Source organism: Corvus kubaryi, unplaced genomic scaffold (assembly GCF_017639235.1).
Source record: "Corvus kubaryi isolate FWS band 111438036 unplaced genomic scaffold, C.kubaryi_AGA036_p1.0 37241, whole genome shotgun sequence".
NCBI lineage: Eukaryota > Metazoa > Chordata > Aves > Passeriformes > Corvidae > Corvus > Corvus kubaryi.
In genome coordinates this window covers 1,484,971-1,509,314 of record NW_024581071.1, presented here as the reverse complement: position 1 = coordinate 1,509,314, position 24,344 = coordinate 1,484,971, and the positions used below count along the sequence as shown (strand labels likewise).

The 24,344-nt window shown below is 47.1% G+C and overlaps 1 protein-coding gene across 2 annotated transcripts in view; it reads left to right on the top strand.

Annotated features, from left to right (window-relative positions):
- The first annotated feature begins 5,274 nt into the window (after positions 1 to 5,274).
- AP3D1 (adaptor related protein complex 3 subunit delta 1) overlaps positions 5,275 to 24,344 on the top strand; it is a 43,386-nt gene continuing 24,316 nt past the window's right edge. For both annotated transcript variants that reach the window (XM_042023343.1, XM_042023342.1), the window contains exons 1-6: positions 5,275 to 5,614; positions 19,086 to 19,181; positions 19,967 to 20,047; positions 20,627 to 20,707; positions 22,545 to 22,652; positions 22,969 to 23,098. In XM_042023343.1, coding sequence (XP_041879277.1) covers positions 5,519 to 5,614; positions 19,086 to 19,181; positions 19,967 to 20,047; positions 20,627 to 20,707; positions 22,545 to 22,652; positions 22,969 to 23,098 — 592 coding nt within the window. In that variant the 5' untranslated portion in view covers positions 5,275 to 5,518. The remainder of the gene's footprint in view (positions 5,615 to 19,085; positions 19,182 to 19,966; positions 20,048 to 20,626; positions 20,708 to 22,544; positions 22,653 to 22,968; positions 23,099 to 24,344) is intronic.

Sequence of the window (24,344 nt, the reverse complement as noted above, 5' to 3'; positions counted from 1 at the left end):
CCGGAAAAGACTGATAAGAAAATCAAGGAATGAAGATCTAATTAACATCAGAAGTGAAGAAATCCGGATCCAATCGGAGACCAAATACTAAGGACTACAAAACTTGAGACCAATGAACACTGACCCAATTCGTTTCTACGAGTTTTGACTGTATAAAATATCTGAAAAATCTAGTAAAGGTCATGTGTCATGGAAAGATTCTCTCTGCACTCCCGGGCTATGTATGGATGAGATGATTTCTGTGGTACATCCTGGCCAGAACAACATCCTGGCCAGAGAATAAAGCAATGCCTTGACATTTAAAATGTTGTTGGAGGGTTTTTTGGTTTTCCCGCAGTTTCGGTGACAAAGGCACCCGTCACCCCCATCCAGCCGCAGCTCACCCATCACCCAAACCCAGGGCACCCATCACCCAAACACGGGGTACCCATTGTCCCAACATTACCCATTACCCTCACCCAAATGTGGGGCACTCCTCACCCCCAACCAGGCGCCACTGACGCATCCCCCCAGCACCACACATGGGGCACCCGTCACCCAAACCGGGTGCCCAATCTGGAACCCATCCCCCCCATCCAGCCACAGTTCACCCCTCACCCACACACGGGGCATCCCTCGCCCCCCACCCAAATGCGGGCGCTCCCTGTCCCCGACACGGGTCCCCACGTGTGTCCCCGCCCTGGCAGGTCCCGCCGTGTCCCCCCGGTTCTCCCGGGCCGCAGGCGCCACCTCGCGGGGACCTCGCGGGGACGAGCAGGGACAGACGGAGCGGGGGCTGCGCCGGGGCAACGCGGACACCCCGGCACCGGCACCGCAGGACAGGGCACCCGGACATGGGGGACCCTAATAGGAGCATCCCAAAACGGGCACCCCGGCATGGGGCACGTGGATGTGGGCACCCCGATAGGGGCACCCCACCACGGGCATCCCGGTAAAGACACTGCAACACAGGCACCCCAGTATGAGCATCCCAATATGGATACTGGGGCATGGGACACACCAGCATGATGCACCCCAAAATGAGCATCCTGTCACGGACACCTCGGCATGGGGACTGCAATATGGAGCACCCCAATATGGGCACTCCACTATTGTCACCACGGGGCAGGGCACCCTGGCACAGTCACCCATCCTGAGCATCGAGGACAACCCAACATGGGACACCCCAAAAAGGGCATTCTGACACGGGCATCCCAGCAAAGACACTCCAACACAGGTACCCCGATATGGGCAGCCGGGCATGCGGCACCCGAAAATGGGTAAGCTCCCCGAAATGGGCACCCAAAAATGGGCATCCTGTCACAGACACCGCAGCATGGGGACTGCAACATGGGGCACCCCAATATGGGCACCCCAAAACGGGTACCCCAGCATTGTCACCTGGGGACAGGGCACCCTGGCATAGTCACCCCATCCTGAGTGTCCCATAAAGGACACCCCAAAAAGGGCATCCTGGCACGGGATTCCTGGCAAGGACACTCCAACACAGGCACCCCAATGTGGGTACCCAGGCATGGGGCACCCCAGCATGGGCACCCCAAAACGAGCATTCCAAAATGGACATCCTGTCATGGGAACCTTGGCTGGACCCTTGGAGGCCAAACAGCCCCAATTTCACGTTTCTTTCCTTCACATCAATTTACACAAAAATCACAATTAACATAACCAAGTGCAACCTCGTTGTTGGGATGTGAAACCCATGGAGTGCTCCGAGTGCCAGGAATGGGGAGAAAGCTCTTGGAAGCACTGCCATGGGGGAAAACCAAAAAACAGCTCAGACCCAGCTCCACCAGGGATGTGATCACCGGCATTGTGTTCTCCCACTGACACCAGGACTCAGCAGCCCATCACAGAGCTCTCCCAAGGCACAGCATTCCTTAGGGATGCTCGCTGGAGTGGGAAAATTCCTTCCCTGGGAATGCTGCCTGTGTAAGTGCAACAGGGAAAACAGGAGGTGGCGTAATTTATTAAAAAAACCCCAATAAAATCTGAGCTGCAAAAGCCAGAGAAGATAAAAGCTGGGAATTTTAAGCTTTAGGTATCACCCATGGTAGCAATCAGATTTAGAGCAATGCTCTTAATTAAAGGTGATCACAAGGGAATTCCAAACCTTTCAGCATTTGCAGGAAGTAGAGTGAAAAAGTCAATCCTGTCCCAAATTCAATTTTTAAGGCTGAACCAAGTCAGGCTGCCCCAGGAGGAGAAATCCTTGGAAACTCGGTCGGGAGGGATCAAGTCTTGGGTCCAAATCTATCTGTAGGAGATGTTCCCCACACCTCAGGGTGCTGCATCTCCCAGCTTGGGCTTCCCTGCCCGGCCCTGTCCTGGGGGTGTGAGGGTGTGACAGTGTGACAGTGGGTGGGCCTGGGCTCCACTGCAAAGGTCTGGGTTAAAACAAGGGATTTTCACAAGGTTTTTGGGGATCCCCTCAGAGGCAGAGGCAGGGGGACAGTGACAGCACAGGTGGGCACAGCCAGTCCTTCCCAACCCATGGCCTCATCCTGGTACCTGGATGTTCTCCATACCATGAGGACTCCAGCAAACATAACTCTTCCCTTTGACTTTTTCCCTTAAAAAGGGAAACCTCCTGCATAGGGGCTGATGCGTGCAGCTATTTCTGAGTAAAACCAGCACAACCCCCCGGGCTCCTCTCTCTGCCCGAGGCCAACACAAACAGGCTGCAAAGCCCAGGCTGAAGGCAGAGAACAAAGGGAAAAACACTGGAAGCAACAGAAATCCTTTTCCTTCCCCTGTCGTGCAGTGGCTCAGAATCCCAGGCGGATCTTGGCAAGGTCATGTCTCCTTTTTGTTTGCAAGCTCCTTTCTCTTTATTTCCCTCCTTTCCCAGATGCTGGAATCCTGCTCTGGGTGCAAAAGCAGCTCCTGTACCTTTTGTTTTCCCTCTCCTGTTCCCTGTCACCACCCACCCGCACTGGGAACGTGTCACCCACAGGTAGGGGCTTGTCCAGCACGTGGGTAGAGGACAAGCTGTGGTCACAGGGAAGCTGAACCACTGCCCACTCTGTGCCCACATGTGTGGGGACACCCACAAGGCTCCATGTCTGCCTGGCCATGATCACCCATCACGTCACCTGTCACAGCTCTCCCACACTGACACTGGTCACCTGGGGCAGTGGGTGACAGTGTTTAATGGGTGCCCAGGTGTGGCAGCCTGCGGAGTTGCATCCCCAATAAACACATGGCCCAAAATTTGGCTTTATCGGCTGTGCAGCCATTGCTGACACCCATGGGCAGAGGGGAGAGGTGGAGCTCTGCCAGCTCCACCCTGTGGGACCCCCAGCCCCATGGAGGGACCTGCAGCCCTATGGAGGGATCCACAGCCCCATGGGGGGATCCACACCCCTATGGAAGCCCCACAGAAGACCTCCATCCCCATGGAGGGATCCCCATCCCTATGGAGGGACCCCCGACCCCACAGGGGGACTCTCAGCCCCAGAATGGACCTGCAGACCCATGGAGGGGGCTCCATCCCTATGGAGGGTTCCCCGGCCTCATGGAAGGACCCCTGGTCCCATGGACGAACTCTCAGCCTCAGAAAGGACCAGCGGCCCCACAGAGGGACACCCATCCCCAAGGACGGCCCCCCATCCCCACGGAGGGATCCCGTCCCCACGGAAGGACCCCCATTCCCACGGACGGACCCCCATTCCCACGGAAGGACCCCCACTCCCACGGACGGACCCCCATTCCCACGGAAGGACCGCTGTTCCCACGCGTGTCCCCGCTGCGCGCGCCCGCTCTGCCACGTGGGACCCGCGGGAGCGCCGGGGGTGGGCGTGGCCAGGATGGGGGCGTGGCTGGAGGCGTGGCTCGGAGCGGGGGCGTGGCTCAGGGGCGTGGTCCGGATGGTGGGCGTGGTCCGGGATGGTGGGCGTGGCTCGGGGGCGTGGGCGTGGTTCAGGGTGGTGGGCGTGGCTCCGGGGGCGTGGGCGTGGTTCAGGGTGGTGGGCGTGGCTCCGGGGGCGTGGCCGCTGCTGGGACAGTGACAACAGGGGCAGCGGTGACGCGGCTGTCGCGGGACGGGGGGGCTGAATTCCAGAATGCCTGAATAGTTCAGGTTTCAGGGACCACATTGGGTCATCAGCTCCTACCTTCCCGCTCCGGCAGGGCCATCCCAGAGCACAGGGCACAGGATTGTGTCCAGATGGTTCTGGAATATCCCCAGTGAGGGAGACCCCACACCTCCCCTGGGTAGCCTCTTCAGTGCTTGGTCACCTGCACAGCAAAGACTGCCTCATGTCCAGGTGGAAGTTTCTGGGCATCAGTTTCTGCCCGTGGCTCTGGTGCCATTGCTGGGCCCCACGGAACAGAGCCTGGGCCCTGCTCGGAGCCCTCCCTGCAGACAGGGACACGCAGGGCTGAGGGCCCCTCTCAGCTGCGGCTCCTCTCGAGGCTGAGCAGCCCCGGCTCCCTCAGCCTGTCCTGGGCAGAGAGATGCTCCAGGCCCTTCATCATCTCCACAGCCCCCACTGGCCCCGCTCCAGGAGCTCCATGTCTCGCTGATCCCGAGGAGCCCAGAGCTGGACACAGCACCCCAGCTGAGCCTCACCAGGGCTGAGGAAGGGGCAGGATCAGCTCCCATGTCCTACCACCGATGCTCCTCCTAACACAGCCCGGGATCCCACCGGCCTCTTCGCCCCCAATTCAGATCCACCGGCTCATTAAATACTCAGCGTTTGCTCCAAGCGCTTCCAGGGTTGGGGTTTTCTTTCATGCGTTTGCAGGTCGGTGTTCGTTGCTGTTTCCATCCCATGGGATGAGAGGGGCAGGATGCCCTCCCGGGCCTGCACCCTCCTGAGGGGCCGAGGGGGCGGGGCTTTGATGAGTGAGTGGGCGAGGCCTTAAGCGAGGGGGTGGGGCGGGGTGGGCTCGGGGCGTGACCGGACTACACGGGGCGTGGGCGGGGCGGGGTGGGCGGGGCTGAGAGGGGCGATAATGAGGGGGCGGGTCAGAGGCGCGGCTAGAGGGGGAGGTGGCGTGCCTGGAGGGCAGTGAGGCGGACAGACGGGGCGGGATCAGGAGGCGTGTCCAGACCGTTCGGGGCCGTGTCCAGGGTGACAGGGGCGTGGCTGGAGAGCGGCGAGGCGGGCGGGAACGCCGGGGACCGTCCCGGGGGCGTGGCCAGACGGAGGCGCGGTCTGGGCGGAGTGGGCGGGGCTGGAGAGCAGCACAGCGGACGGTGTCAGGCCCGGGGGCGTGGCCGGTGGGGGGCGTGGTCATGGTGGGGGCGTGGCCGAGCCCTCAGCTGACCGGCCGCCATTTTGTCGGTGCCGGATCCTCAGCGCCGCCCGGAGCTGTGCCTGTGGCCGGGGTCGCCCGTGCCTGCCCGCCCGCCCGCCCGTCAGGGCAGCTCTGCCCGTGCTCTCCCGCTCCCCTCGGCATGTGAGCGCCCCGGCACCGCTGCTCTCACCCGGCTCGAGCGGCAGCAGCACCGCGGCGGCCCCCCCGGCCGGGCCCAGCCCCTCAGCCCGGCGCAGGCCCCGCTGCCGCCGCCGCCATGGCGCTGAAGATGGTGAAGGGCAGCATCGACCGCATGTTTGACAAGAACCTGCAGGATCTGGTGCGCGGCATCCGTAACCACAAGGAGGATGAGGTGAGGCGACCCTTCCCCGCGCTCCGGCCCGGGGATGTCACTGCTGTCCGCTGGGGCCGTGTGTGGGAAGGGGGTGTTGGTTTGGGAAGAGGGAAGCGGGAGTCAGAAGGAGGAAGGTGACGCTGGGGTGTGGGGCCGGAGGGACAGGCTGGAGTAGAGCACGAGAGTTAATAAGGGAGGGTCGTGCTTGGTACTCACCTTCCCACTCAGTGTGTTGTTGTGGTGCTGAGATCCCTGATATAGGTACAGAGATATATATATATATATATGTATGTATGTACACGCACATGTATACATGAGTATTATAGAGGAATAATACAGAGGAATTCCTTCCTCTCGAGCCCTACAGTCACGTGCTGTAGTTAACTATGTATTCTTCACCCTAAAGCTGTTATACTAAGCTCCTAATTCAGCTTTCAGATTATTTATGCTGTGCATTTCCTGACTAAAATGTCCTTCTCTCAGAGCTTTTCTAGGCAGCAATCAGTTCTCTGTGTTGGCCTGTTATCCACTTTTGTGTGAGAAGCACGTGATCAGGAAATTAGTATAGGTGAAATAATTAGTCATCAAGAACGTGTTATGTGAGACTCCACAGTGAAGCGTCACATGGTAATTGAGAAGTAACGGGCACCAAGGATGTCATTTATGTTCATCTTCAAGTAACTCATGAAGCCTGAGAAGCTTTCTTATGTATGGCCTAGCAGCTGGGCTTTGCTGGTGTGTTGAGGAGTTGCTGTGGAATCAGTATCAGCTATCAAAAGCATCTGGAAAAGCTGTAAACATGTAACTAAGTGAAGAACTTTACTAGGAAAACTGGTCTTCATTGCTGGTGTTATAGGACTGAAACGCAAAATACAACTTCCAAAATCTCTTTGTCCTGTGCATAGGACAAGGGGTTGTTTGGTAGTGAGGATACCTGGGAGACTTCTGTTTATCACAGAATGACGAATATGCTGAGTTCCAGGGATCCATCAGGTCATCGAATCCAATTTATTTCAGCATATGTTAAATTTATGGGATTGGTTTGGTGGCAGAGGAAGGCAGGGCTGCTGTGCAGTGCCTTGCAAAATGTGGGAAACACCATGAATTTGCAACAGCAGATTCGTATGAAATTTATGGGTCTAATGTTTTGTGCCAGAGCTGGACCTGGTGAGCAATATTCTTGTGGAGCACTCCCCCCAGTGTGTAGTGCTGCTTTTAGTACATCTGTTTTATTCCTTTGTGCTTAGGACAGAAAGTGTTTCATCACCTGTCAAACCCCTGAGGATCCTCCTGGTGAAGGTCCAGGCCTTTGTGGCACCAGTTCTTTGAGAAGATTTGGATGTGTTTTCTAAAATAATTTTGTCACAAACAACTTCATAAAGAGAATTGTGAGCCACACCAACCAAGCTTGTTCTCAGTCTGTGACAAGAAATGATTAAAATGTATTGGCTTTGGTGCCCTTTGAGTTAGGAAAAAACACTCATTGGACAATTTTTTAGGGCTCTGTGTGTTTGTAGGAAGCTGTTACTCGAGTATGTGCGCACTCTGGGATTCAGTGAGGTCAAAGCAATATGTTGTCTCTTACAACAGTGGGGCTGCAGCATGATGGGATTTTAAACTCTTTAGTTTGGAGTACAAATGGTGAGATTTTAAAATAGAGAACTATAGAGATAATGCCTTTTTATATCCTCACGAGCACAGCAAAAATTAAAACCCAAACCAGTATGCGTTCAGCTGATTAAGACATTGCACTGATAAAATGTGTGTGTTTGGGAATCCTTCAAACATTCCAGAGAGTGGCTGCAAACAACTCAGGACTGGTCCTTTTCCTGGCTCAGCTGGAGAGAGCTGTAAACCTGCTGTTGAGCTTTTGGATGTGGATTCAGTGCTTCCTAGGCAGTGGCCAGGGACATTGGCTAATTTTCAGGTGATGTTACAGAATCAGAATGCTATTTTAGAGGAAGTAGCTGCAAAAATTCTTGCTCTTTCCTCTACAGTGCTTCCATTGTTCATTGTACTGTTAAATGTTGCTCCAGTACTGTAGTTCAACCAACATTTTTGTGTCTCAAGATAAGTGTCTAAGCCTAAGAGAGACACTCTGTCCTATTCAGAAAAGCAACTTTGCTTTAGTGGGGAGGATATTGGCTGTTGGTCTTGGCTCAACAGGAGTTGCTTCAGGAAGAGTTGTCTCTGGAAAGGAGCTACTGTGATTGTTAAATAGCAATGACATGAAAAGAAAGGCAAGATTGTTGCTTTGACTTCTGATTTACTTGTGCTTTTTGCAGAAGGTTAGTTTATTTATATGTCTTGGGTTTTGGTTTTTGGAATTTAATCACATGGAAAAATCTGCCATCACTTACTCCCTCATATTTCTGGGCAGTCTCTTCTGGTAGATCTGAGATGGAAAGGTTTATTCCTTTCCGCTTCTTACGCAGGTACCACATGACCATATCTGGTATTTTACAGCCCGTTGAGGTCGAGGCTGTGTTTGCAGTCCAGGATGTACCAAGTGCTTGGCACCCCAGTTCTCAGTGCAGCTCTTTGACAGTGCAGCTCTTTGACAGCGCCACTGTGATCTTGCTTGATGGGTTTGTATTCTTCCTGTGTTGCTGCGACCCTAAATCTCACACTTTGAAGTCAGAGGAGGCCCACGTCTCTTTATTGATAAGTTTTGTGTGCTCCTCAGCTCGTATGAGGAGCTGAGAGTGCTGGAGGCTGCTTGGCCCTCGAGCTTACAGCCTCTCTGCAGTATGTTAATTCCCTGTCAGAGGCATTTCCGTTGTTCTTCCTGCTCTGTATCCAAAGCTGACCCATTTATTTTGAGTTTAAAACACTGAAATTGAAGAGATGGACTTCCCTAAGGTTGTGGGGTAAGAGACAGGAGGAGGTTAACACAGTTACTGCTCTGTGCAGACTTACTCTGTCCATTTCCCAGTGTTCTAGGGAATACTGGAGCTGCATCGTCCTTCTGCAGAGTAAGCGCTGTGTGCAAGGAATGAGGTGGCAGAACAGCATTAGCTCCTTCCCGGGTTTGACACGTTGCGTTTATTTTCCAACAGATGCTTTAGTCCCTGTGGTGTTTCCCAGTGCCAGTTCAAAGCTCAAACCTGCAAGAACGACTTGATCCTACTGCTTTTTCCTGACTTTTTACTTCCAGTACCTCATTCTCTCCCTTTCATTTGGAAAAGGAATGCTTTTGCTAAGGAAAGTGATGTTTTTCAGCAGTTATTAGGTGGTTTTGTATGCCATGGAGTAACTTCTCCCACTTTGTGCCTACTGCTTCTGTATCTGCTCCACAGCATGCTCAGGAGAGGAATGGCTTGTACCATAGGCTGTTAAAAGTATACTGGATTTTTGCCAAGATAGTCCAAACTGATAAATGATACCTGTTCTCCTAAATGTGTAATAAGGGACAAGATACTTCTTTGATGCTGTTTGCTCCTTGCACAGGGTTTTTCATTCACAGTTAAAAGTTTGTTTTTCCCAACAAGGAAGCTCCTGTGATGTGAGATGTTCCTTTATTAAACTGAAATTACAAAGTAACAGAAACAGATGTTAATGAGTGTGCTTAGTCTCATTCAGACAGTAGCCCTCTGTTTAAGGTGTCTTTGATTTACTACAGGACACATAAGGAGAGAGAAGGGATTAACAAAAGTCCTGTACGAAATACCTGTGTACTTCTCTTACAACGTGAGAAAATTGTCCCCCTCTTTTCTCAGACACTCTGCTGTGTGTGCCAGGATTAGCCCTTTGTGCTTTTGGTAATTGATACTTTTAGGAAAAAGCATATTGAAAAATTCACATTTTCCTGTCTGTGGTGTTTGGTGATAAGTAACTCATTGCTGGTTTACACCTAAATTGTTTTGGAAGAGTGAAAGGAGCAATCAGTGCTGCTGGTTGGAAAAAAAAATTAACTTCAGTTACTAATGTAATGCTAAATGGGAGGAGCGTTGTGTGTCACGCTGTGAAATGTGTGTTTTACTGTCAGCCTGGGCTTTCCAACCTGGCAGTGGCTTCTTGCTGCTTAGTGAGCCTTACCTGAGGACAGGGGACTTGTATTGTTAAAAAACCTTTTTTCCCCTAAATAAAGGGCCACTCTGCTCCACTGCTGACTTCCAGCTTCTTCTCTGACATGTTCAGATGAAACGATGATGTGGGGAGTTTTGAGGCATCTTTTCACATCACAAAACTCTTCTGGGCTCAGCCTGTCCTCAGCAAGGGTGAAGACCTTCTAATGCTGTGGCTTCTGACAAGCTTGGCCTCAGCCACTGGTGCAGTATTAGTATTTCATGGTAAAGGATGTGGGATGGAACATAATCAGGGAGTTTTGAGGAATGCTAAACAGCTTGTTGGTGCCTGAAAGAACAGACCAATTGCTGGGCAGTGCAGTTCATTGATGACAGACAGCTCTTTCAGGCACTGCTGCTCGATCAGTTGCTGTGTGTCATATATGTGTTGATATCTTTGAAGGCAGCTCATTATTCCACCCACTTCCAAGTGGATCTAGAGTTGCTATTGTTAATTCTTTGCGTGTGTGAATCACTGGAAAAGACAAAGTCGGAAATAGGAACAATACACAAAGAGGGTTGGATAAGGACCTCACACCACTTGGTGAAGAACCAGTCTGGGGCTGGCCTGCAAGGCCCAGTGTGACAGTGTCCTGCCTTACCTGCTGTGTCACGGAGACAAAGGGCCTGGAGCATGGAACACGAGCCAAGATATGGGCTTGTTCTCCTGTGATTACAGGCAGGAACAGCTGAGGCTTTGCATTAGTGCTGCCTTTCATTAGCTTCTTGCTTTCTACTGTATTAAATATTACTTAATTGACTGTGGCGTAAGTGGGGATAATAGCTTTGTTCCCAGTCCTGATCATTTTATGGCCATCTCTGCTGAGGGTTTGAAACACTCCAGACAGATCCGCACTGGCACACGTGGAAGTAAATATTGTGCCTAAGCAGGTCCAGGGGAGAGGAAGAGCTGTCTGGTACCTAAGAAATGGAGTGACCATACACTGTACCTTTAGTGAGGCCAGGGGAAAACCAGCCAGAAAAATCAAAGTAAAATATAGACACAAATTACATTTCTGCACTGTGATCAACTGCAGAGAGTTGTTTATTTGATGCTTTTTGATGCACATCGTTGTCCTGGTGCTGAGTGCAGAAAACGGGGCTTTTTGTGATTTCTTGCCAACAGTGTCAGTGAAAGTGACTGAAAACCTCTTCCTCCATAGTGTGGATTAGTGAATACATTTATGAACAGACAGCACCTTTAGGTTTTTCACTTCAAAGTGTTCTTGGGAGTATGTCCTGTTCCTGGTGCCTTGTGAAGGGCAGCATTACATGACAGGCATCAGAAAGAACCGAGTCATGGGATCAGTTACAAGGAAGCATTTGTGTTCATTAGGTTATTAAAAACTGCTGATCATTCACGCTGAGAAATTGAAATGCTTCATCATCTCAGGGGGAGTCTGCTAAAATCTGGGTGTCAGGATATTTGAGTAGGGTAAAAGCTGCAGAAAATAACATGGTTAGTGGTAGTGTTAGTAGCTTAGAAAGGTGGTTGAGTGTTTTGGGGTTTTTTTTAAATAAGAAGCAAATGTTCAAAGCAACTGAAATAAGTGAATCCTGAGTGTCCCTGGGTATTAGGAATGTTTGGTTCCCACCCGCTTCCCCTCAGTCACTGCCCAGCAGGCTGAGCAGTCAGTTTATAAACCCTGTTAGCTGTTTTTTATTGTTATTTCCATGATGACCTAGATGTTCAAACCTGACAGCTTCTGCTGAGAAATTCCCATGTTGAAAAGTATATAAATGGAGGTAGGTGTCAATGTGGGAATGTTGAAACTTTCTTCTGGTTGGCTCAATCTTCGTGGCAAAGCTGTATAAAATATATTGCCCCAAGTGTATCAGTGTGTTAGTCAGCTTCAGCCTTGAGAGTGGATGTTTGTTTAGTGTGAGTGGTGTGATTGTACAGCAGGGAGGAGGTGAACAAACTTACTTTAATTACCCAAATATTTGTGCTGAATTTAAAAAGTCAGGAATGGCCACGAACCATCTTTCTCTTCATTGTCCTCCTTACCTTTCCATAACTGCAAAGTACTCACAGCTGTGCATGAATCAGTGTTAGAGCTTTGTAGTAGTTTCAGTGTTACATTTCTATATGGTATTAATATATCATTAAGCATCTTTTTTTGGTTTCCCTCTGAACTACTTCTGTCATCTGAGCCTCAGCAACAATAGCTACTTCAGTTCCTTAGGAGGAGGTGACTGTTTCCTGTGCATCCAACAAAGCATGTGCTTTACTGAAGCCTGCCTTTATCAGAGCCCGAAACTGCACAGAGATGTCTGGAACAAGCAAGTTGAAAAATCTGCTGTAAAAACACTTGCATAGCTTTTTGCATAGTAATGTAAAAATAAAACTTTGGCTACATCTTGTATTTGCAAGGATGAGCACTTCTATCTGATGCATCTCTCCAGGCTTAAAAGTTGCCTGCTTGGATATGGTTTAGACAGCACAGACCCCTGAGGATTGTTTAATTGCTGTGCAATTAAATTAACAAATACTGTGATCAGACTGGAGATGTGCTTATATTAAGGGACTGATCAGACTGGAGATAATTAAGGGACATCTCTAGACCCTTGCTGCTGGTGCCTGCTTACTGATTTACCAGTGTTTGGGGCCTGCTGATTGCCTCTTTCCTGATTCCCAAGGTGCCAGCAGTGATCTTGGCCTTGCCCACCTGGGAGGGGCCAGGACGGCTCATGTAGCTCCAGCTTTCTGCATCAGTGCCTTTCTGAGTGAAATCCTGAATTGCCTTTGGGTAAACCTCCAAAGAGAAGCTGTCCATGGGAGACTGCTAGAACACCCCAGTGCTTGGAGGGATGCTGCAGGTGCTTGGAGTCACTTTTGGACAAGCAGCTGCAACTCTACAGCTGTTTCTTTCCTGAAATCCAGTATTTGTGTTACAAACCCGTTCAGAAGATCCTCTGTTGTGCCTTAAGGGGCTGTAGTGGGTGGTGTGGGGTTGGGTATCTGCCCTGAAATCAGTGCACACTACTTGCATAGCATGTCTCTGAATTTTTAGAATAAGCTTCAAAGGTTTTAATTGGTTTATAAGTCACTTTTGGATGGATGCGTGCATGCATCATGCCAGATTTCAGTTGGTGTGTATAACTTCAGCAAACATTAACAAAAGAAAAAAATGGAAACCGACTTTTTGCATTCCTTCCTTGGTGTTGTTTGGCCAAGGAGTCTCATGATCTCGCTGTGCTTGTACCAGACAAGGGTGCAGTGGGTAATGCATCATGTTTCTAATAAATTATATAGAAGTCTGCTGCAAATGAGCCAGCAGAACCTCATGCCTCTGGTGTTGTCACTCAGAACAGTACATTGGGCTGGGATCTTAAGCATACCTCAGGATGAGAAAGTAAATCCCTGGAAAGCTGGGTAAACTGCGGGTGTTTAAGGCATGTTAAAACATGTACAGCAATGCTGTTTATCAGCAGCTGAGTGGAAGATAAGCTTGGCTTTATGAAAAAGCCTTTCAGTTTCCTGAGCCCTTTCTTGCAGCTGAGTGCCCTCTGTACTGCTGGACTTGGGCTGCTGCAAACCCATCAAGATGAACACTGTGCAGCTTCCCAGTTACTGCTGATCCTCTGTTCTGTGCTCAGCTGCTTTGCCTGGTGTATGGTTTTGGTGAAGTTACTTGTGGGGAAGCACGTGCCTTGGAATTCTTTCTATCTAGCGGTGGAGTATCCTTAACAAAAGATGCTGTTATTTATCTCAAATAGCTTTTTCTACAGTAGTTAAATAATACAGTATTTTTATGGAAGTTAACATGTAATATGTTGATCTCTAATGCTGTGTTCAAGTCAGGAGAAAGCAGAACATTTTGCTTTTTAATGTCCTTGTCTGTTACTTCAGTTGATTTATTCTGTACTGTTGCGGTACAACATGTCCAGGTACTGCAAACACTAGAGGTGTCTATGTTCTCTCTGACCGGTTTAGGGGTGTTTGGCATGAAGTGCTGCTTTTGGGGGTTTGAGAGAAGCCTGGCAAGTGATACGTATTTCTTCCCAGCCTTCTTCCCGAGTCAGGAGCTGGCAGCTGATCTGTGCCGTGCTGGGAATGGGATCTGCTGCCTGAAGCACAAACAGATCTGAAAGTTCCTTCACCTCCACAAGGTGTCTGTGGTGTGACCGCCTTCGGTGTTGAGCATCGTGGTCATGTTACGAAGTTCTAACAGTGGGCATCTTCTCGTGTGAGACCGTCATGTGCTTGTGCTCAGCGGGATCTCACAGAGTTCGTCTCAAAGTCTACCAAAAACTGATAAATCCTATAGTGCCTAAAACAGAAGAAATGTTACATTTTGTGCTTATTTATTTTTATGATCTAATTATTCCAAACTTTTCTGTTTTACTGTGGTGTAGTTACACATTTATATCAGAAAATATCTTGTTCCTTGTGGCATTCAGTGTTAATAATTCTTTCCTTAAAACACTGTATTTAACCCTGGAAGCACAAGAGAAATAGGAGCTAATGTTCACTGACGTTTTGCTCTTTCATCTGGGTGGAACCACTTGGATGTTGCAGTGACAGGTTTGAATCTGAAATCAAGTGCATTTGGTTTGCTGGACTGTAACTCAAAGTAGTAGGAATGTGAGTTTGCCTTCTCTTGGGTTTGGAAGGTGGTTTATGGCTGACATGAGAATACAACTTCTTAAAGACTACTGGAAATGAGTAGTTTACATGATTAAATTTAATGTACAGGTTCTGCAGTGATCTCTGTTCCAATCATTAGTGTGTTCCTGTCAGCTAATGAAAGAAAGTACAGCATGGAGTACATTTCTTAGAAATATAATTGTTGTACATCTGATTAATGACTTTTTTTTAACTTCACATATTGCTTGAGAAAGATAATAATCTTTTGTGAACATCTCTGAAATTGTCAGCAAGCCCCAAGTTCTGTCGTGGCTTGGAATAAACTTCTTGTATTTTTCAGAGTTAAGTCAAAAAACACTGATGGGAAATGAAAAATCCTATAAAATTACATTTTTGTCTTCTTACCATGACCCACTCTCCCCTCCCTCCTTTCATTTCAAAGGGACTGTGGCTTTGATTCATGATGCCTTCTTTCTTATTTTAGCCACTTGCATTCATTTAAATGCACATATTTTCTAGGTGAGATCTTGGAATTCTTGAGGAATTTGGGCTTGTTTAAAAAAAACAGCTTGTGTATCTCGTATAAAATGTTCCAGCATGTCTTTGGTGACATACATTGAGAAATGCAGTTGTGACTGTGCTGTTCTCACAGCTTTGTCGAGTGACTCGCTGCTCACATCTGCAGGCTCCACTTGGGCTTTAGCTGGGCTGCTCCAGGCGTGTTCCTGTAATCCTCCTTCGGAGACAGAACAATTACCAGAGTGGTTGCTATAGCATTTCATTAAGGAGCCTTTTCCACCGAGGCAGGGAAGGCTCCTTTCCCACTTGGCAGCCTAGCAGGAATAAAAGCGAGCCTCTCAGCTCCTTGCCTGCTGCTCTCAGAGCCTTCAGCTCTGTTGCTGGCGGGCAGTTCTGCCCCCTCCCATCCTTCTTCCTGAGAGGGTTCCTGTGCCTCGTGGCTCTGCCTGTCCTCACCACACTCTGTGTGAGAGGCTGCCTGAGCATTGCCTGGCTCGCTCAGAGCCATCTGGCTGGGCATGTCCACAGGTCTGTAAATGTTGGGGCTTAGAAATGCTCCTCAGTCAACTGGCCAGAATGTGTGAGCCATCAACACAAAAGTGCAAATTCTTCTGTCACAGAACTAGTAAGGAATCAATAGCTAAGAAATATATTGATATTGTAATGAATGCTGTGAGCATAAATGAACTCTCAGCACTGCTGAGGCCCCATCTTGAATCCTGGGGTCTGTTTTGCGCTCCTCATGATAAAAAAGACATTGAGGGACTGGAGCCTGTCCAGAGCAGGGACTGGAGCACAAGTGTGATGAGCAGCTGAGGAAGCTGGAAAGGGGCTCAGCCTGGAGCAAAGGAGGCTCAGGGGGGCCCTTGTGGCTCTGCACAAGTCCCTGACAGGAGGGGGCAGCCGGGGGGGGTCGGGCTCTGCTCGCAGGGAACAGGGACAGGAGGAGAGGGAACAGCTTTCAGTTGTGCCAGGGAAGATTTAGATTGGATATTGGGAAAAATTTCTTCATAGGAAGGGTGGCCAGGCATTGGAAGGGGCTGCCTAGGGCAGTGTTGGAGTCACCATTCCTCAAAAAAACATGTGGATGTGGCATTGGGGGGGCATGTTTTAGTGATGAACATGGCAGTGCTGGATTAACAGCTGTTGAACTTGTTGATCCTAGAGGGCTTTTCCAACCTTAATGGTTCTGTAACTCATGGGACCTCAAAAGCATTTAAGGAAAAACTGAGCTAGTTGTATCCTGGGAAATACTGATTTTTTTATTACCACACTAGGAAATTCCTGTATTAGAAGGATTTATGCAAAAACAGAAGCGGTGCTGGGCAAGATAGCAAGACTTTTTGCTGCGTCAGTATGTAAATGTGGGGGGGTTTTTTTCTTCCAAATACTTAGGCCTTGCTGAGTGGCTACAATTTTTATAATTTCATCAAGTGGTTGTTCTCCCTTTTGCTGTCTCATCTGACCCCACTGGGCAGCTCGTGGGCTGCGGTGGGGGCTGTGGTTATCGGGCAGTGGGAAGTGCTTTGGTGCAGGTCCTGTCCAGCGCTGTGCCGAGGTCAGCTCTTCCAAGGAGCCAGAGCCTCACTGAGGATCCGCTCCCGCCTACGTGTTCCCTCCCAGTTCTGTGGGTGTTAAATGTGGCAGCGGATCCAGCTGGGTGTGGTGCTTGGCTTTCAGATTTTAGTGGGAGACTGAGTAGATCGGTTTTCCTCATATTGCTCATTCATGGCAGTGCTGCTCCACAGGATTAGCAAAAAGTTAATACCTGCTGATCCTGTAAAGCTTTCTATATATAGCACCTGTCATTCCTTGGAGTGTTTTGGGATTTGAAGTACAGCTGTTTTGGAAGGACTTCTTTCTGCTCTCTCTAATCCCTTTTTTCGGTTTCAGATCTGATTGTGGGTTCTGTAATATGCTTTTCCAGAAGTTGGACTGACTGGTAGGCAGGGATTTGCGTGTGGGATGTTGTGGATGGTGACTCTGGAGCCTGTGCTCAGCTGTGCCCGGCTGGACACTACTGAACTTGTCTGTACTCTATTTTTTCCCCCCTCCTGCTCACACTGGGAGTTTTCTTCAACTCTGAAGAGGTTGCCAGAAAACTTAAGCTAATGTTTGAATAGTTTGGGGATAGATGCAGTGGGAAATAAGTGAGGCTTTTGGTTATGGATGTAAAGACTGAGAGAACCTGCATGTCAGTGTTCTGCCTCGAGAACCAGCGCTGGCCTCACTGCCCAGGATGTGGCAACAAGATACACACGTGAAGGATTCTGTGACACTGCTCCAGCGTGCTCTTCTGTGGGCATAAAATATTCAAGGCCAAGTACAATATATTTGTGGATCAGTTGCATGTTGTGTAAGTCACTCTTTCAGCATCTTTGATGAAGTATTTATTTTCTACTCTCAGAAGGTTTTTTTTTTTAGTTTATACTCAAGAGTTTAAACTTCGTGCATGAGTTGTCTGGACCTGACTCACTCTCAGGTGAAGGGCTTAGAATCACAAATCTGCTTCTGGGTAAAGTCACCTGGGCACTATGTTGTTAAGTGTTTGGGGGTGACGCCATCTCCAGTTTTGGCAGATGTGATCCACTCACCTGTATCGAGGAGGACAGAAGGGATCTGTATTGAGGAGAGGGTTGTTTGGTATTTACAGTCCCCTCCCTTAACATGAAAATTCCCACTGTAAGGATAGTATTTTTATCCCAAACACAGACATTTAGGAATATCTTAAATTCCTTCAAGTTCATTCATTTGCCTGCTAAACACCCCCAGCTCTCCCAGCCTGGCTCCAGAGCAGAGGGGCTCCAGCCCTTGGGGCATCTCCGTGGTCTCCTCTGGAGTGGCTCCAGCAGCTCCCCGTGCTCCTGATGTTGTTCCCCAGGGCTGGGGCAGCTCTGCAGGTGGGGTCTCAGCTGAGCGGGGCAGAGGGGCAGAATCCCCCCTCCCCTGCTGCCCACGCTGGGGCTCAGCCCAGCACAGGGGGGGTTTCTGGGGTCAGTGCCCATGGCCGGGGCAGGTTGAGCCTCTCACCCACCAACACCCCCAAGTCCTTCTCCCCAGGGCTGCTCTCCATCCATTCTCCATCCACTGTTTCTAGCAGCAAACTTTTGTGACTTGAATAATGAGTCCAGGACATTTGTAAGACTAAAAATTGGTTGCATTAATACACAAAAATTAGTGTAAAGGAGAAAAAATATTAATTAAAGTCAGGCCAGTATGATGATTTCTATGCTGAAAATATCTTTTTGGTGGAAGGTGGTGGTATTCAGGCAGGGATTAGGTAGTCAGGTTCTAACCTGGTTCCTCTGGCAGGAATGTGAAATACCCTGGTTGCATGCATGGCTTTGAAAAGAGAAATTATTTCTTTGCACTTAAATTTTCGTGATTCCTGTAGCAGATGCCTTCAGTACTTAAATAATAATTAATTGTGAACTGGAAGAATCTTTGGCTGAGCTAACTCTGCTTATAAAGTAAAATCTGTACAGATATTTTTAAATCACATGTTTGCCACATCCTTCCCACAAGCACAGATGTGATTGCTTGGAAAGATGTGAAGCACCAATATTTAAATATAAACATTGTGACATTTGGCTCTTTGAATTGCTGAGAAATTCATACAAATAACTGTTATTTATCAAAATGTGTAAATGGCAAAGGGCTCATGTAAGTTGAGAAGCAGAGAGGGGGTTCATGACTTTCCGTGGGACTTTCCATGATTGGGGGGGATCCAGGAAGCACCTGTGTCCCATCCAAGCCTTGTGCCGTGTCCCTTCGTGCCCAGGGTCTGCTGTGGGTGCACACCCACAGTGTCATCATTGGCAGCATGTCCAAAAGTGGGGTAGCTCAGCATGTTTTCATCAGTCACCTTTCATTTGTGGGCTGTTAACAGTGTTTGACAGTTTCTTCTTGTCATGTAATGAGCGGGTGTTCTCTGACATCCTCTGGGGGAAGTGAGCCTTCTAGCAGTGGTGAACTCTGGTTTTGTTCAGACCTCTGCCTACTCAGTCTTCATTGAACAACTTCATTTTTGCAGATTTTTGAATCTAGAGCTCTGAAGCAAGTGGTGTAATTGTGAGGGAGAGGCAGAAAGGCCAACCACCAAAGAAACATCTCATACTTTTGGTTTTGTAACAGAATTGTGGTGGTTCTTTTTAATAAGGAATTTTGTCAGAGTTAAGTGCTTACTAAACAGTGTGTGTGTGAGATTTGGTGCCTGCAGATACTGAGTTCTGCTGCTTCTCCCCACCAACATGATGGAAAGCTTGAGAAACTGGTAAAGGAGCTCAAATTTTTGTTTGTCTGTTTTCCTCAGGCAAAATACATCTCACAGTGCATCGATGAGATCAAGCAGGAGCTGAAGCAGGACAACATCGCAGTGAAGGCAAACGCAGTCTGCAAACTGACCTATGTAAGTGCCTTGCTGGTATCCCATGGAATTGCCGCTGGATTTTGTTCTTTCCTGCTGATTTGGAGCCAGCCTTGGGTCTGGGTGCCTGCTCTCCTTAGACTGCTCTAAGTGCAGGCTGTGAGGACACCACTCACCCAGCTCTGACGTCAGAGGCTGCACGTTCCTGCTCTGTTTGGTACAATTGGATTTTATTGTGATGGATCAGGAAGTGAATCTCGTTTAAAACAATTTAAAAGAAGTTGTTTTCAACGGGATTGGTTCGTACGACATAGTGACATGAGCACTTGAAACTGGGTTTGTTTCTCTTTGCTCAGTCCTTTGTTGATAAGGAGAAGACAGAAATACTGGTAAAGAATTCTTTTTGTGGTTCTGTTATGGTTTTTATTAAAAAAAAAACAAAACAGGAAGAAAACCCTTCACATCAATGCTTATAGAACTGCATATCACAGAATCACAGAATGATTTGGATTTGAAGGGATCTTAAGGCTCTGCCATGGGCAGGGACACCTTCCGTTGTCCCAGATTGCTCCAAGCCCCATCCAGCCTGGCCTTGGACACTTCCAGGGATCCAGGGGCAGCTACAGCTGCTCTGGGCAATCTGGAACTAATGCAAACTGCTTAAATCTTGTGATGTCTTTCACTTACTGAGTGGTGTATCTCATAAACCTTATAGTCTTATAGTAGTATTTTCAGACTCCTGTTGCATCTTCAATTTTGGGAGGTATCTTGACCTATTTTCTTGAGTCTCTTATTTCAGAAGTTTATCTTGGCTTTTCTACTCATAGTTACAGATGCTGGGCTATGACATCAGTTGGGCTGCTTTCAACATTATTGAAGTCATGAGTGCTTCCAAGTTTACATTCAAGGTGAGTTCTCTGTAAACGCAGGTGTCCTGGCCAAGCTGTCAGATATCTTTTGTGAAAAGCCAGGGTACTTTTATGTGAAGACCATCTGAGATTCGTAGTACCAGGTATTTTTTATTTTTTAATAGCTTTATAATTTTTCTTGAAAGATTTGTTTCATGTTCTGTTGCAGACCTTTTTCACCAAACAGGGTGGAATGTTACTTCCTAACGAATGGTTTCCAAATGGGGCTTTGCACCTGAAACTCAGGGGTCAACACAGAAAAAATAAATGTAGTAGACAATCCTACATTATTTCTGCAGCTTTGTGGTCACTGAACTGTGTTGTAACAAAATAGGGAAGGGTGCAGGTGGTTTTATTATCCAGAAGACAGATAAATTATCAGAACATTACTTGTCTGAAATTTCTCTTTCCTGGTATAAACCCCCTTTTCTAGAGAACCCTGTCACGCCTCTTCTGTTACACAAACCTAATTGTTCATCTTTTTAATATTGCTTATAAAGCCACCGGTTGTTTTCCATCTGAACATCGTCTAAATTGACTTTTAAAACAAAACTGGTTTTCCTCCTTGCCTTTTCCCAGCGCATTGGTTACCTGGCTGCCTCCCAGTGCTTTCATGAAGGGACTGATGTCATTATGTTGACAACTAATCAGATCCGAAAGGTAAATGTTCGGTTCTTTATTTTTTCTTGCACTCTCTCCCCACTTGCACTTTCACATCTGTACCGAGTATTTCCCTTTTAGGAATACAGAGATGCTTAAGTAGAATTCTTGATTTTCAGTCTCCTGTCATTCCACAAACTGAGGGATTAATGAAAACACTCAGGAGCTGTGCACAGCCCTCCGTGGTGCTGTCTCATACCAGCTCTGTGTTTGTTCAGCAGAGAATGGTGACAGAAATAACTTTGCTGGTCTCTAGGCAGTGCTTATAAGAATGTAACAGGCAGAAAAAATGTCCCCATTCCTGAAGTAAAATGAGCAGTCACATGGCTCCACAACATTTCTACTTGTGAGGTCTCTTTTTGTCTGTAATTCCAGATCAGACTTTGACTTCCCTGGTAGAACTGGGTGTTAAAATCGTGAAGAGTGTATGGAAAGTTATGTTCTGTATTCATGTACCCAAGTGTGTTGTATTCATTTTCACAGAACTCATCACTTAGGGTTACTGGGTTGCAGCATAGTTTTCCCATTCTTGAAGTTACAGATATTTTTTTAAAGCTCTTAACTTTCATTTTTTAAGTATCACTGCTTTAAAACTTGACTGATCCAGTACAAGATGTGCCTACATTTTTACCATCTGAGGAACCAAAATGTCTTTTACTTGCTTAAAAAAGATCAGTGGGATGTTATCCAGTATCTTCCCTAAAGAACTAGTGCTTTTCCCTTTATCTTTTGAACTATTCTGTGCTGAATATGAATATCTATTGTCTTTATTATGGACACTTTATTTTACTGAATTTCAGTCACTTACTGGCTACTTCTGCTTTGTGCCCAAGTTTTTACTTAAAAGCATCTTTTTTATGCCTTTTCATGTCTCATTGATCCAACATCTTGAGATTTTAAGGATTTATCTGTTCTCAAAATACATTAAAGCCAGGATGAATTGCAGTTTTTTTGCTCTTTAAGAAGTGGATTTCATTATTCTTAAAGTAGACTCAAATTTCCCCCCACCTGCAGCAGGTTTTTAAATGAGATGCAAATGGCACAGGACCCCTAAGGCCTGACTGACTATGTTTAGCTCTCCTGAAGCAGCTTCAGTGTCCACGTGAATCTGGACTCTTAATTCAGCAGTCCATGTGGGAATGCTCTGTGCAGCTTCTTCATATTTTGTTTCCTGATAACTACAATTTATAGTCTATACTTGAACATACTCAGAGATTAATTGTACTGTGGTTAAGTGTCTGAAGCTTAGAAAGACCTGAAAGACTATGGAGGGTTGGGTAGGATCCTGACTTCAAATAGATCCAAGGAAACTTGACCAGTAAATGTGTTCCACACACATAACTTGTGTCCTGTTTTGTGGACTGGAAGTTGTGGTGCTGCCAAGGAGCTCAGAGGAAAAATAATCTCATTTCTCTACTAGATTAAGGTGGGACACCACTCACCAAGAGTGCTTGTTCCCAGTGAAATTGATGGCACTTGGAATTGGACTTAGCAGGGTTAGTGTTTAATACCAGTTTTTTAGGACTTTAAATATGTTTGTGATCCTGTAATGAGTGTTTAGAAACTATTTCCATTCCCAAAACACCACCAAGGTGCGACCTCTCTGATTGCTTTTATGTTGCAGTCATCCATCTCTTGTTTAATTATGATTGCTTGTGCCCATTATTAAACCCCAGGCTGGCTGTATTTTAGCAGGTGTTAGTAGTTGATAGATAAATATTCCCATGAAGCAGAAGCTCTGCTTCATTTATGTCGAATGAATAAAATTAGTCTGAGGAAGTTGTTTCTTGACATCCTGTGTGATCTTAAATTTTTGAGCCTGTTTCTCTTTTTTTAGGATCTGAGTAGCCCTAACCAGTATGATACTGGAGTTGCACTGACTGGCTTGTCCTGTTTTGTTACTCCAGATCTTGCCAGGGACTTGGCAAATGACATCATGACATTGGTGAGTTGATAAGATGGAAATAACTTTACCCTGTAATTATATTAAGTTATTCAAATCTGGTAAATATCTTAAATTTAGAGCTGATGCATGTTGGGATTCTGGGGAGCTTTTACAGACCTAAGTTAGATCAAGAGGATCACTTTGAAATATATTCATTAGTTTTGATGATAAACAACAATATTTTGCTCTTGCCTCAAAGCTGAGTTTTCAAAAATCAGCTGAGTCTCCCTGGAAGAGCTTTGAAGACAGGAGTGTGAGCATAGGAGCTCTGGAAACAGATCTGCTCAGAGCCTGACTGCACTTGTTTCATTAACAGATGTCTCACACAAAGCCTTACATCAGGAAGAAGGCAGTGTTAATCATGTACAAAGTTTTTTTGAAGTACCCAGAGTCCCTCCGTCCTGCATTTCCTCGCCTTAAAGAGAAACTTGAAGATCCAGATCCCGGTGAGTGGATTTTAGTGAATTCCTTCTGCTCACATATATGGAGGTCCATGTGCTTGTAGAGCTTGTGGGGAGAAGAAGCCATGAAAAATGCTGTAATCATCTTTTGGGCACTGACTCACCTGTTTCAGGGTAGTTGAGCATAGGAGAGTTTTGACAGGTGTTGCCATATTAAAAATATATTCTTTAAATATCCATTTCTTCAAACCCAAAGTTACTGAAAATGTATCAGTGCTTAAAACTTAATGGACAAAGCAGCTTAAAGTTTCCTGACTTGTTGCTTACTAAACTTGGCTATTGAAAATATTTGAGTTGATTTCAGGGTTTGGAGTTCCGTTTTTGTTATTTCCTGTGCTTTTTTAGCAAGCTGCAGCTATTGACTTGCAGTGGACACATTTAAAATTATTTAACATCCTTTAGTGTATTCTTTATTTATTTGAGTCCAGACTGCTCTTTGGGCCCCTCACTACTGTGTCAGTGCAGGTCAGCAGCAGCACAGGAAATTAGCAATTGCTCTGTATCGTATTCACATTTTTACTCATTCTTCAGGAGGTGCTGGTGTTCTCTCACTGCACAAACACTTGGTTTAGGAGTTCTGTGTGTGCTGTGTGTCTGTGATTTCCACTTGATTTGTATCTGCATTTACAGGGGGAAATTTAATTGCATTTCCTGCACTATTTGATTGTGGGCATGGAATATTCATCTTCCAGGGACAATGTTACTAAAGAAAGCAAAATACACACAACCGTCACCTGCAGAGAGAGGAAGAAAATCCCTGTTATGCTTTATGGAGAGAAGGATTGCTCTCTCCTAGGACACCCAGCCTGTCTAGACTAAAACATTCCAAACTGACACCAATCCATGTAGAGACTGAGCAATGAGAAGGGAGTGAACTTGTCCAGTCAGATTGTTTAAAGAATTATTTGTGTTTTGTATTTAAACATGTTTAAATAATACATATTAGAGAAGTCAAGAGTGATTGGGAATTCTCTGGTGGATGATTATTGATTGTGTTGTCTGTGTCCCACAGCCAGCTCTCCACAGTCCAGGGCAGGGATGTGGCAGTGTCCTGTTTTTTCTCATGCTGGACCCAAAGCAGATACCTGGCTTGCTGCTATATTAGAAAATAGTCAGAATTAAATAAAACCCTTTCTCAGTTTGCTTTTGCATCCTTGTATTTACTTCACTGCCTCAGGGTTGGGAATGAGGCCAAACCATTGGACACACAGGTCTGAAGCTTCAGCTGCTT